This window comes from Lissotriton helveticus, chromosome 9 (assembly GCF_964261635.1).
Source record: "Lissotriton helveticus chromosome 9, aLisHel1.1, whole genome shotgun sequence".
Classification (NCBI taxonomy): Eukaryota; Metazoa; Chordata; class Amphibia; order Caudata; family Salamandridae; genus Lissotriton; species Lissotriton helveticus.
Window position 1 is genome coordinate 690449614 of NC_136070.1, and position 13400 is coordinate 690463013.

The following is a 13400-nucleotide window of genomic DNA, read 5'->3' on the forward strand; positions in this document are numbered from 1 at the left end:
CAAAAGGGGATGATGGACGGATGCTTGTTTCCGGTCCAGGGAAGACACGGCTTGGCAGTTCGGGCTGGACTGTTCCCATAAGGCACAGGGTCAGACTGATTTGCATATAGCCATGTCTGAACTGGGGTGGCTGAGTGAACTAAAGAATGGTGATGGATTAAACCCAGATCAGTTGACTGGGGGTGAGTGTTTGATTTGTTCAAACGCTCCGTCCATCATCCCCTTTTGTATCGCAAAAAAGGGTAATAGCATGTACGGATGCTATTTTGCTAATCACTGACTCGCAAAATAGCATTTGCGACTCTCGCTGTTAGGAAGGGGTGTCCCTTACTAATATCGAGTCAACATGCCATGCACTAATGTTTTGCAACCACATTTGTGGCTACAAAACACTTGCAGTTTACCACCTACTTCAAATAGGTGGTAAACCACTCGCAAAGGGGAAAAGAGCCCCAAGGGACCCCTTCCCCTTTATGAGTAGGTGGAAAAATATGTTTTAAGAACAGCAGTGGTCCTAGAGACCACTGCCTGCCCTTAAAAAAATGAAACTGAAAAGTTTCATTTTTCTTTTTTAAATGCATCCTGTTTTCCTTTAAGGAAAACGGGACGCATTAAAAAAAACTGCTTTATTAAAAAAGCAGTCACAGGTATGGTAGTCTGCTGTGAGTGCTAGCCATTCACAATGGGGTCGCAAATTGCGCCTGCCTCATTAATAATAATGAGGCATGCAATTTGCGACCCCATTAGGAATCGCAAACAGTGTCTGAGACACTGTTGTGCATTCCAATTAGCGAGTCGCAAATGCGACGCAATTTTCAACTCGCTAATTGGCTGGTTATACATCTGGCCCTATATGATGTAATGCCCCTTTCCTCTCTAGGAACTCATCTAAGAGTACGATGGTTGGGGAATCATGATGTTGGGAAGGGAATCTATTATAGATGTTTACTAATAGGACTGAGCTATTACTTGATGTATCTTTGATGTTCACAGTCAGTTTGTCGGGGGAATTTATAGCGTATTTTTTAATATGTGCCACTAAATTAAATTTAATGCAGATTATTAGACCGCCAACAGGGCGACCCTTTTTTGACAGTGTAGCTTCTACACTATAATTGGTAAAGCCCACTCAATGTATTTTGTTAACATCCCATGTCGCTTGAAAGAGGCATATATCATAGCTGTCGATCAAGTTCTCCCATACTTCACATGTGACCTTTGACCTGAGGTCTGCTAGATTCCATGACAACAATCTCAATTTCTTAGTGGGCTCGGTGTTTGAGTGTGTATTGAACAACTGGGAAAATAAGGCTGGTAGTACGCTCATTTGAGTATGGGACTGTCCCTCATTCACTCTGCTCATACTAATCTCCAATAGCTGATCTTCTCTTTTTGGGGTGTGATGATGATAACCTTCCCGTGTTGCAGTTGTTGTAACACTATGGGAAGTCAGTGCCTTTACATGTCAAATGTGCTTATGCGCATGATCTGTCTGGACCTGGCCCTGAGAAAAGTTTTCTGTAGTAGTGTCTGGCAATTCCAAAGTCTTTAGGTCTGTGGACGAGGATTTGGGCAGAAGAGAAGGTTTGAACTGGACCAAGGATCTATTAGGTGGAAATGTACGAGGGTCTAGATTAAGTAAACCCTCTACCAGGTCCCCACGTTACCAGCTCCAATTTAACGTGGTCTAAATCTTTATCTGTGGAGCAACGTTTTGGATTCACTATATCAGATCTTATAATTGAGCACCATTGTCTTACCTGCCTTATCCAGTGGATGATTTTGTTTACCAGTGCTTCCCTTGATTCTGCTGAATTGTTTGGCAATTTAGGTACATTCATCATAAACACACAACTGTTGCCCCCTTTACATAGGTCCCCATTCCTGCTTGGGTTCACTATTGCTGTGCAAAAGTCACACCTGACTCCCTCTCGGAGCTCCATTTCATTGGAGCCATTCTGGACACAGTGCAGTTTTGGGCTTATCCTCTGGAGTGACGATTCCAGGATATTCAGGTTATGAATGTGATGTTTCACCCTCTAACCTGGATTTCAGTGAGACTGTCTCTGAGGCTGCTGAGCCTGGTAGCACATGCCCGCTGGCATATCAAGGCTCTGCAGTGGGACCTGAAGTCCCAGTGAACACATAATCGGGGGAATCTCTATAACCTGGTGTGGATATTGGAGAGAACTGCAAAAGATTTGCAGTGGTGGCTGATGAACTACGATTCGGTCAGCTGCTGACCTCTCTCCCTTCCCCACCCAGAGCTCACAGTGGTGACAGATGCTCCACTCCTAGGTTGGGGGGTCATCTGGGAGAGGTGAATATCAGAGGACTCTGGTTTCTGGCAACGTCTCAGCTCCACATAAACCTGTTGCAGTTGAGTGATTCATCTGGTATTGAATTTCCATATAGGGGTTTGCCCAAATGATCCCACAATACCTGGGCAGGGAACATTTAGACAAGCAGAAATGGTATCTTATGTGAATGAATTATTACAAATGTAATTTCCTCAGTCAAAATTTAAATTAGTCACTGGTGATGTATTTGATTATACAAAGCATTATTTAATCGTTTTTTTTTTTAACAAGTATGGAAATCTTCACTCCGGGTACAGGTACCTCAGAGGCCTCTGGGCTCTGGCGGAGTCCGGGCTCGACATCAACCTTTTGGAGCTTCGGGCGATTCATCTTGCACTAAAAGCATTCCTTCCCTTGGTCCCCGGAAGAGTAGTGCAGGTGTTCACAGACAACACCACCACGATGTGGTACTGCAACAAACAGGGCGGGGTGTGGTCGGGGACCCTATGCCAGGAGGCTCTCCTCCTCTGGACATGGCTGGAACATCAGGGCATATCCCTGGTGGTACAACACCTGGCAGGTTCCCTGAACGCCAGGGCGGACAAACTCAGCCGCACGAATGGCGTCTTCACTCGGAGGTGGTGCAAGGTCTCTTTCAGCAGTGGGGAGAGCCTTGGTTAGATCTGTTTGCCACCGAAGAGAACGCGCAATGTCAGCAATTCTGTGTATTGGAATTTCCAAGGCGGCACTCGCTAGGCGGCGCTTTTCGTCACGTGTGGAGTTGCAGTCAGTTGTACCCCTTATCGCCTAGACCACTTCTGCCAAGAGTGCTGAAGAAGATCAAGCGCGACCGGGCCCAAGTCATTCCTGTGGCTCCAGATTGGGCACGAAGATTCTGGTATCCCAAGCTGCTGAACATGGCCATCGATCCTCCGATCCGACTGCCTCTTCGGAGGATCTTCTGTCGCAGCAGCAGGGGACGGTCCTCCACCCAAACCTGTCCAGTCTCCACCTTTTTGTGTGGAGATTAAGCAGCGTCAGTTGACATCCTTTGACCTGCCTCCTGAAGTCTGCGACGTAATCTTGGCAGCCAGGCGTCCCTCCACTAAGATAGTATACGCCTGTCGGTGGAACTAATTTGTGGCATGGTGCACAGCAAAGGCTGTGGATTCCCTCTCTGCTCCTCTTTCTGAGGTTCTCTTGTTCCTCCTTTCTTTGGCCCAGCAGGGCTCTGCTCTGGGCACTATCAAGGGCTATCTCTTAGCCATTTCTGCCTTTTTTCGTCTTCCAGATCAGCCTTCTCTTTCAAGTCCCCAGTTGTTAATCATTTTCTAAAAGGCATAACTCACCTCTTTCCTCCTACTCCTTTCGTTATGCCGCAGTGGGACTTGAATCTGGTTTTATCCTTTTTAATGTGTGCTACCTTTGACGCGCTCCACAACTGTCCTTTAACGCTTCTCACGCTTAAGACAGCTTTCCTGGTTGCCATCACCTCTGCAAGGAGAGTGAGTGAGCTCCAGGCTCTTTCATCAAAACCTCTTTTTTTGTCTGTCCATCTGGACAAAGTGGTCCTTAGACCCGTCCATCCTTCTTGCCAAATGTTGTCACTGCCTTTCACATCGGGCAGACCATCACTTTGCCCACCTTCTTCCAGCCTCCGCATCCTTCGAAAGAGGAGGAGAGGCTCCACCGTCTGGACCCAAAACGTGCACTTTCCTTCTATCTGGGTGGATGACCAGCTCTTTCAGCCTGATTCATCATTCTCCCGTTTTGCGAGCCCCTAATAGCGATTCATAAGGAATCGCTATTAAGGACTTGCAAAACGGGATTCATGTAGGAATTGCAAAAAATATTGCGATTCCTACATGTTCCTTATTTGCGATTAGCAAATTGCTACTCGCAAATAAGGAATAACTCCCCATCCATTCCTATGGGCCTACAGGCCCATAGGAATGAATGGGGAGTTATTCCTTATTTGCGATTAGCAATTAGCTAATCGCAAATAAGGATGCGATTTCAAGGGTGCAGGGGTGTCCAAAGGACACCCTGTAGCACCCCTGAAATGTAATCTACATTGGTGTTGCGCACACACATGTCCAAAGGACATGTGTGTGTGTAACATGCAACTTAGAAAAATGCATTTAAATGCATTTTTCTGGGTTTTTGCTATTTACCACGAGGTCTGACCTCTCGGTAAATAGCGGCCCAAAATTGCAATTTCGCAATTTTAAAATGATTCATGAATTGCATTTAAGGAATCTCAAATAGAGATTCCTTAAATGCAATTCTCCGCAAATGTGCGAATTCTTTAATAGCGAATTTTGCATTTGGGATGATGAATCCCAAATGCACAAATTGCACTCGCAAAAGGCAAGATTCTGAGAATCTTGCCCTTTGCAAGTGCAATTTAGCTTGATGAATCAGGCTGTTTGTTGGGTACGTGGGTGCAAAGAAAGGTCAGGCCGTACAGAAGCGAACTATCCCCGGATGGGTCCTTTTGTGTATCAAAGCATGCTATTCTCTGGCGAAGAAGGAGCCTCCAGTGGGGCTGCGCGCCCATTCTACTAGGGGGACGGCAGCAACTACTGCTCTGGGACGAGGCGTTCCTCTAAATTACATCTGTCAGGCAGCTACGTGGGCCTCGCTGCACACGTTTACGAAACACTACTGTCTTGTCCGGAGAGACTGCTTCTTTGGCCGTTCTGTTCTCCAGGACTTTTTGTTGGGAGATTGGTTCGCAGACCCACCACTGGGGTTGGTATTGCTGGGGGTTGGTATTGCTAGGGCCGTACTTTTGTGCACCAGTGGTCAGTGTCTTGCATGGCTCTGCGCTTCTGGCGTGGAAAGTTGTGTACAGAACTGACATCAGCACGGGAGTGAGGCATCTATGTAGCTACCGCAACGTCATCCCGCCGACACGACGTCAACGACGGACGCAGAGCCGACCAACGCCACCTTCCGATGCGCAGAGGTACTGCTGACGAGAAAAGTTTCCGGATCCAGTCTGACGCCTGGGGGTAATTCTAAGGTAAGGAATCTATAACTAACTAATGTTTCTTACAGATATATCGTTACCGAAGGTAAGTAACTTGTTCTTTCGGTATGCAATATTCAGCCCAACAGTAGTAAACAGTATTGCCCAAGCATCGCTGAAGAACATGGTCATACTTGGTCCTCATCTTGCCCTTGCTCTGAAAAGTATGGAGTTCTCATGGGAATCAGTGTCTCAGGTATTCAACCATCACATCCCAAGCCCTAGCGTTTTCAATCGCATTGCGTCCCTTCCGGACCTCCTGGAATAGTACTGCACCTTTGTACAACACCCATTGAATCAAAACCTCCCTCCACATATAGACCAGAGACTTGCCATTGCTTTCCACTTCAGGGTGATCTCCCTCTTGGCAAGGATCATGGCTAAATCTATTAATGTAGTCATTATTTTAAGTGTATTGGGACGGGGGAGGCCACCCAGCAAGCATGCGATAGAGGATCAGGGGATCTGCCTCTCTGTGATCTCCGTCATACAATCCATGACTCCCTCCCAGAAGTCTCTTAACCCAGGGCAACTCCGGACCATGTCTAGCATCTTGGCCCCTCTTAACTAACATCTGGGGCATCTCACCTCTTGCTCTCCAAATATCCGCATTATTTTTTGGGGCGTGAGATATGCTCTTTGGAGGAAAGAAAGATTTATGAGCTTAAAACTAAGATTGTGGTAGACCTTATAAGTGTGTGCCAATATAAACACCCACTGTTCTTCCAGAAGTGGAACCGCCAGTTCCTCCTCCCACTTCAAATGTAGGCCTTCTGAGGGCAACATAATACCTGCTCTGAAGGCCTGATACATGAGGGTGACCGCCCGTACTCTACCCATGGTCGTACAGACAACCTGGCTTCTACTGTGAAGCAGTGGTTCCGCCTCACTACCACCCCAGGGATCATGTATTGACAATACTACTGCATGATGGAACAGGAAATTACCTGCAGGTATTTCGAAGGACTTTGAGAAGTCTGCAAATTACAACAGTTCTCCATCCATGTAGAGGTCCCTCCAACGATCAATGCCATAACTGTGCCACTCCGTTATGCCCCTCAGCGCCCGCGTCATGTTGAGTACTGTGAGGCATCGCAAGGGCATGTCCGGTGTATATGGGTGTGGGGTGCGGCTGCGCTGTAGGCAGCGCTGCCAGCAGCCTCAGACAACATGCAAGGCCGGTGAACCACCCACCACTGGGCACCTGTGAGTTAGAAGGATACGGAGCAGACTATGCAAAGGCAGAGTCCCAGTAGGCACCCCCCCCTTCACTATTCAGTCGGGCATGTAACCCCCTAGTAAACCATTGGAGCTGAGCTGATAAGTAGTATGTTTCCTAATCAGGAACGACCAAGCCCCCTTTTCCGATAGCCATGGACACTCTTCGTCTACCAGCACTCCAGGTGAGATCAACCAGTAAGTAGTCAAATTCCTTGAAAAAAACATGCGAGAGGTGAAAATTGGTAGGATGGTAAAAAAAAATATATTAAATGGAGGAGAGCCACCATTTTAGCAAATGCTATGGGGCCCCCCTCGGACAAGGGGTGGATTCTCCAAAAAGCTACATTGGCTCAAAACGCCCACACAGGTACACCCAATTCACATCAAGGATATCTCTGCAGTTATGAAACACCTTGGCTCCCAGATATTTCAAGCAGGTTACCCCCCATACAAGGCCATATTGATTCCTAGGTGGGCATCCACCACGAGTAAGGGGGAAGAGAAGGGATTTCTGCCAGTTTATCCGGAGTCCTGAACAGTTACCAACGCGTTCTAATAATGTTATTGCTCCAGGTGTGTGTCTCTCCCTCCCCAGCAAGAAACAACAGCATATCATCAACGTACAAAGCTGTGGTATATGCCAGCTCTCCACTGCGCAGTCCCTGATACGCCAACCCCTGGTGAGCTCTGCTGGCCAGCGGTTCAAGTGCAATGATAAACAAAAGCAGTGAAAGGGTGCAGCCGTGCCTGGTTCCCCTGCCCACTATGTAGGACTGAGAAATCCTCTTGCCTGTGCGAACCCGTGCAGTCAGGGATGCATATAAGAATTGGGTTCATTTTAGGAAGCCCTCCGCCAGCCCCAGTTGTCTCATTACCACATATAAATAGTCCCATCTCAGGCTGTCAAAAGCTTTTTCTATATTGATGGTTACAACCACTACATCGTCATCCTCTGGATCAGCAGTGTCCATGAGGGAGAGGAGTCTATGAATGTTTATAGCCTTGTTCCTCCCTGGGATGAACCCCCGTCTGATCAGAATGAATAAGCCTGGACATGTAGGGGAGGAGGAATGATGCCAGTATCCGGCTCACTATTTTATAGTCCACGTTCAACATGGATGCTCAAATATCCTGGGAGGGCCGACCAGACTTGAGCAGAGGGATGACAAGTGACTCACCCGTGGTGGTTGGCAAATGCCCCACCTCTCGTGCTGCAGCATTCAACTCCTCTAGTTTAGGGGTAGGCTCCTCAAAACAGATATCGTAAAATGTTATTGGGACGTCGTCGGAGCCAGGTATTTACCTCTTGCCATACTCTTGACACCAACTTGTATCTCCTGCAATGTAATGGGTCCACCCAGATCTTTAGCATCTCCCGCATCCAGGCGGGGGAGTTCCCCGGTTCCCAGCAAATCAGTAAGGGATTCTTGAGGTGGAGCAAGGGCGGGGCATAAAGGGCGGTGTACTAGTACGCAAATCACTGGTTGATCTCACTCTGGCTGTACAGCTGTTCACCCTGCGCTATGGCAGATCCATAGTTGTCAGCCAGTTTCCTTCTCTGTCGGTCATGTCCCACACCTCCAGAGTGTCATCTCTTCCTAGTAAGGGTTTGGAAGGATGACCTCGCTAGCACACCCGTTCCTCAGCAGGCACACTGGGAATTCCTCTCCTTCTCAGTATAAGCCATGGATTATGACCAAGTTATCTGGCCCTTTGGGGGTGGCCTGCGTCCTCCAGGGTCCTACTCGTACTCATCTAGCGTCCCTAGCAACCTTTTAGGCACATGGTACTTCTTTAACTTAATAATCCTCATGCACTGGAATACCCCATGTGCTCGATCCCGGATTAGCTCAGGACCTCCAGCATTCCAATCTGCTCCTTTTTCAACAGGACTTCCTCCGTCCACCTTGGGACCCATACAGCATTCAGGCAGTCATCCATCCCCGGGATCCAATTCCTCCACGATCTGACCCCCGGGCAGGGGAGGTGCCTTAACTTTTTCATCAGCCTACCCCAGTTTCACTCTGGTAATGCTCGTATATTAGTGCCTGCATTCCACTGGAGCACACTCTTTGACATGCATGTTGATGCTATGCGCGTCCCTCGCAAGGTGTCTCATCAAAAACATTGCTCTTTACATTAGTCTTTTTCTATTCTTTGCGCCACATGCACAAGCTACTTTCTAGTATGCTACAAGAGATAGGCATAACTTCTTACCTAGACACAATTATGATGTCACTCACACAAAAGTATGCATTGCATAATAGAATGTATGGTGCAACTGACGGGCGGACAACGATTACTTTCATGTACATATGTTTTTAAGCACTGCATGCTCTATATCTATTTCTCTTATTAACAGGACATGTTTCAGTCTTCTTGTGGTGCACCTTTAATGTATTGTGCACCTGATACTATGTTGAAGTATATATGGATCTCTATAAGTTGTTCATTAATCCACTGTCCTTAAGAGGCTGTGAATCATAAAGAGCCAAAACGCGTTGACACCACCGGTTGGAGGAGTCTAACTTTTTCAATCTGTAAATCTTTCAAAATATAATTTGTGGACACACACTAGGAAACAGAGGGCACATGTGTCCTCGTGTGTGTTCCAATTATAGACTACCTCCTGTATGGACTGGGCAATAATTAAGAAGCACAGCCATAGTATGTAAGAACAAATGGAAGAATGAAGAAAGTTTCTAGTTGCTACGCAAATTGTAAATTCAGAACTTGTACAGCACAGTATTTCTTTTCTTGTTCTTTTTCTCTTTCATCTTCTGTGATATATGTATAACTGTTTGTCAAGAGTGTTTTACTATTCACACTTAAGGTACCTGTACCTGGAGGGAAGATTCCCATGCTTGTTAAAAAATCTGAATAAATAATGCTTTGTATAATCAAATACATCACTAGTAACTAATTTACATTTTCACTGTGGAAATTACATTTGTAATAATTATTTCCCAAAAGATACTGCTTCAATTTGTCTAGATCATCTGGCATTGAAAGCCTTTCTTACTTCCATCAAGGGAAGGCTGGTTCAGGTGTTCACAGGCCACACTCTGGATGTTTTATTGCAGGGGTCTCCAAACCGGACCTGGAGGGCCGGATCCATGCCAGATTTTGTGCATATCCCCATTTAGATACATGGAGTTATTTTAAAAATCTGGCATGGAACCCGGCCCTCCAGGACCGGTTTGGGGACCCCTGTTTTATTGCATAAACAGGGTGGAGTGAGGTTGGGTGGAGAGGCCCTGCATCTCTAGACCTAGCTGGACATCTTCCTAGATGTACAACACCTGGCGGGCTCTCTTAATACCAGAGTGGACAAACTTAGCTGTCGATGCCTCATTGGTCATGAATGGCATAAACATCCAGAGAAGCTGTAAGGTCTCGTCCGTGACTGCGGAGAACCTTCATTAGATCTATTCACCATTGCCAAGAACACAAAATTTCAGCACTTCTGTGCGCTGGAGTTTCTAAGGCCGCTCTCGCTTGGAGAAACATTTTATCTTGAATGTTACTCGGGCCTCCTTTACTCCTTCCTGCCTATACCACTTCTGCAAAGAATTCTCAATAAGATCAGGAACGATCGGTCCCAACTCCTCCTTGGGGCTCCGGATTGGAAATGGAGTGTATAGAATCCCTAACTCCTGGGCATGAACAGCGGTCCTCTCATCTGGCTACCTCTTCAGGAAGATCTCCTGTCACAGCAATAGGGCAGGGTTCTGCAACCGAACCTGCACATGCTCTGCCTTCGTGCATTGAGATTGAGTTGTGATAGCTGACAGTTTTGACCTCCCTTTGGAAGCTTGCGTAGTCATTCTGGCAGTCAGACATCCATCAACAAAGATTTTATATGCCAGTTGTTGGGATAAGTTTGTGGCTTGGTGCAATGACAATCACGTTGATCCCCTTTTCTGCACCTTTGTCAGATGTACTGTTGTTTATCATTAGCCTGGCAAGGCTTAGCTTTGGGCACAGTTAAAGAGCATCTTTCAGGCATATCTGCCTTCTTATGGTTGCCGGCTCAGCCCTCCCTCGTCAAGTCACCTGTTGTGACTTGTTTACTGAAAGGACTTCAGCATTTGTTCCATTCAAAACCCTTCATTATGCCCCAATGGGACCTTAAATTGGTTTTAACATTTTTGATGTGCTCGCACTTCAAGCCTATACATAGCTGCCCTTTACGTCTCTTGACAATAATAAAAATTGTCTTCTTAGTGGCCATCACATTGGCCAAGACGGTTAGCGAGCTTCAGGTTCTTTCTGTGCACCCTTTCCAGACAAACTGGTTTTCAACACTTGTGCCTCTTTCCTACTAAAAGTGGCGAAGCAGTTCCATGTGAGCCCTAGTATCCCACTGCCGATCTTCATTCGCTCCGCCTCACCCTTGAAAGGAGGAGAGACTCCATTGCTTGGACCCAAAAGGAGCTTTATCGTTTTACATCAATTATACCAAAGTACACCGGATGGACGATCAATTCTTCATTGGGTCTGCCAGAGCAAACAAAGGCAAGCCCAGATGGATTGTGCTCTGCATTAAAATCTGCAATGCACTGGCCAAGAAGCAGCCTCCTGAGGGCTTGCGGTTTCATTCCACCAGAGCCAAGGCTGCGGCCACTGTGCTAGTTTGCGGAGTACCTGTCCTGGACATCGGTCAAGCTGCTACATGGGCATCTCTCTACTTGTTTACTAAACACTACTCCATTGACAATCAATATGTCGCGACATGCACTTTACCGGTTTGGTCCTCCAGAACTTGATAGTCTGAAAAGAATGGAGGCCCACCTCCGGAACGTATTGCTTTGGTATCTATTCTAAGATAAGGAATCTGTGGTTAGAAGGCTTTATCAGGTGAGCATGTTACTTACCTGCTTAATGCTCTTTCTGGTGAATATTTTATCTAACTCCAAATTGCTAACTACCTTCCCACCTCCCTGTTCTGCGGAATGGTCTCTTCTTTTCTATCTTAAAAAAAGTCCTGTATTGCACACTGGTCATACCAATTTGCTAATATGCTCTGCGTTTGAGGGCACAGAAAACCTTGTGAGGGAAACTGATGTCAGCAAGCCTTATAGGAAAATGGAATGTGTTTCAAAAAAGAAAATTAAACGTTTGTTTAATTTTTTAAGCGCTAACAGTGGGCCGTAGGACCACTGCATGCTCTTAAAAAAAGTTTATTATAACATTCTCTAAGGCGAAGGGGTCCCATAGGGACAGTTTTGCAAATGGAATTCAGTTGCAAAACATTAATACATCCCATTCAGATTCAATATTTGGAAGGGACGTCCTAAACATGCCCCTTCCAAATACAGAATCGGAATGCATTCACAATTTCAAATTACGATTTGAAACGTCTTATGCAAAGCAAAATTTGGGATTCATACATACCAAAATGTTTTTTTGCGTTCGCAAACGGGCAGATTCTGCGATTTGGTCTATTTGCAACCGCAAAAATGCTTAGCACATACTAAGATGGCCTTGACTTAGTATGTGCAAAGGAACTCTATAAAATGTGTAACAAAAAAAAATGGACATTGAATTTCATAATCTTTCATTCACTTTCTTTTCTGTAGGGTTACTTCCGTCTTTACCGGGGAACCAATATGTGCGGCATCACCAAATACCCGGTAACTGCCATCTTGACCCACAGTAAAAACGTTCGCTGTCCCTCCTGAGCATCTGCACAACGGACAACACTTCACTTCCATTCCTGCTTCCACTCAAACGCTCATCGAAGAAACAGGACAAAATCCATACATACTGCAACCCATGAGTGATGACCAATCGAATCTGGGGAGGCGAAATAATCCATCAGTCTGATCCGTTGCTAGGTTGGCTTTTAACAAATATCTTAAATATAGATTTCCACATTTAACTATTACAATGATCTAGTGGTGAAGGAAACAAAAATCATTCATTGTAACATGCAGTGTGAATGGCTGTCTGCTCCAATCGTAAAACTGTTCTTTATGAATGAGTTTCATTGTAGAATTACGGCACAAGTAGATGTGGGTACACACACTTGTATGAAATACTCACTCCACCCAACCCACCATGATTTTGGGTGACAACAAGGCAAGAATGGACATTTGGGACACTGGAAAGAGACGCCATGATAGACTGAAGGACTTTGGGCGGTGCTCAAGGCACCAGTGGTCGATGCATCCTCAGTTTACAAAGAGTTACATGATAGCTTCCACGGCGAAATAATGCTCCTGCGTGCACTGGAAGGCCCTCAATTCAACTGTTAAATCAAACATTTGCCACCCTTAATTCTTTAGAGGTTTGAAGGAAAACCTGTGCCAGGGCTGTTTGGCACACTTTGCTATGCTTGCTAGCACTATGCAATGTCTTGTACACAAAATATTTTCCATGGCTGCTCCTGGTTATCTGCCCAGCCGTGTCTGCGCATATGACACATTACTGTTGCCAAATAATAAACATTATTTTCTCCTTTAACTTAATTTCTTTTCATTTCCTAAGATGCACACTGTGAATTGTTTTTTTTTTTACATTTACATGAATCTTGGCGTGTTTATTTAGTGAAAAAATGAGAGCAGGTTTGGGAGCATAGGTAACTCTTTTGGGAGTGGGAATTGTGTTGGGGTGTGTGTTTGTGTTCTCATTCTTTTTTACAACAACGTGTGGCCACCAACTCATTTTGCAAAGTCCATAGAGCCAACAATGTTAATGCATTGGTGATTTCCCAGTAATCCCATTACTGCGGTTCTCCCTTCCTGATCACAGAGCTTTCTGTGGAACCTTCTTTCTTAAACCCACTTTGGTAGGGCCTATAGAAAACTGCTCAATCTATAAAACCGCCTGGTTGTATACGA

General features: G+C 45.8%; 1 protein-coding gene across 3 annotated transcripts in view; it reads left to right on the top strand.

Moving 5' to 3' along the window:
* The window catches only part of CTSW (cathepsin W), a 1136802-nt gene extending 1123774 nt beyond the window's left edge, over window positions 1–13028 (top strand). For all 3 annotated transcript variants that reach the window (XM_078660783.1, XM_078660784.1, XM_078660782.1), the window contains one exon: window positions 12138–13028. In XM_078660783.1, coding sequence (XP_078516909.1) covers window positions 12138–12239 — 102 coding nt within the window. In that variant the 3' untranslated portion in view covers window positions 12240–13028. The remainder of the gene's footprint in view (window positions 1–12137) is intronic.
* The last annotated feature ends 372 nt before the right edge of the window (window positions 13029–13400 follow it).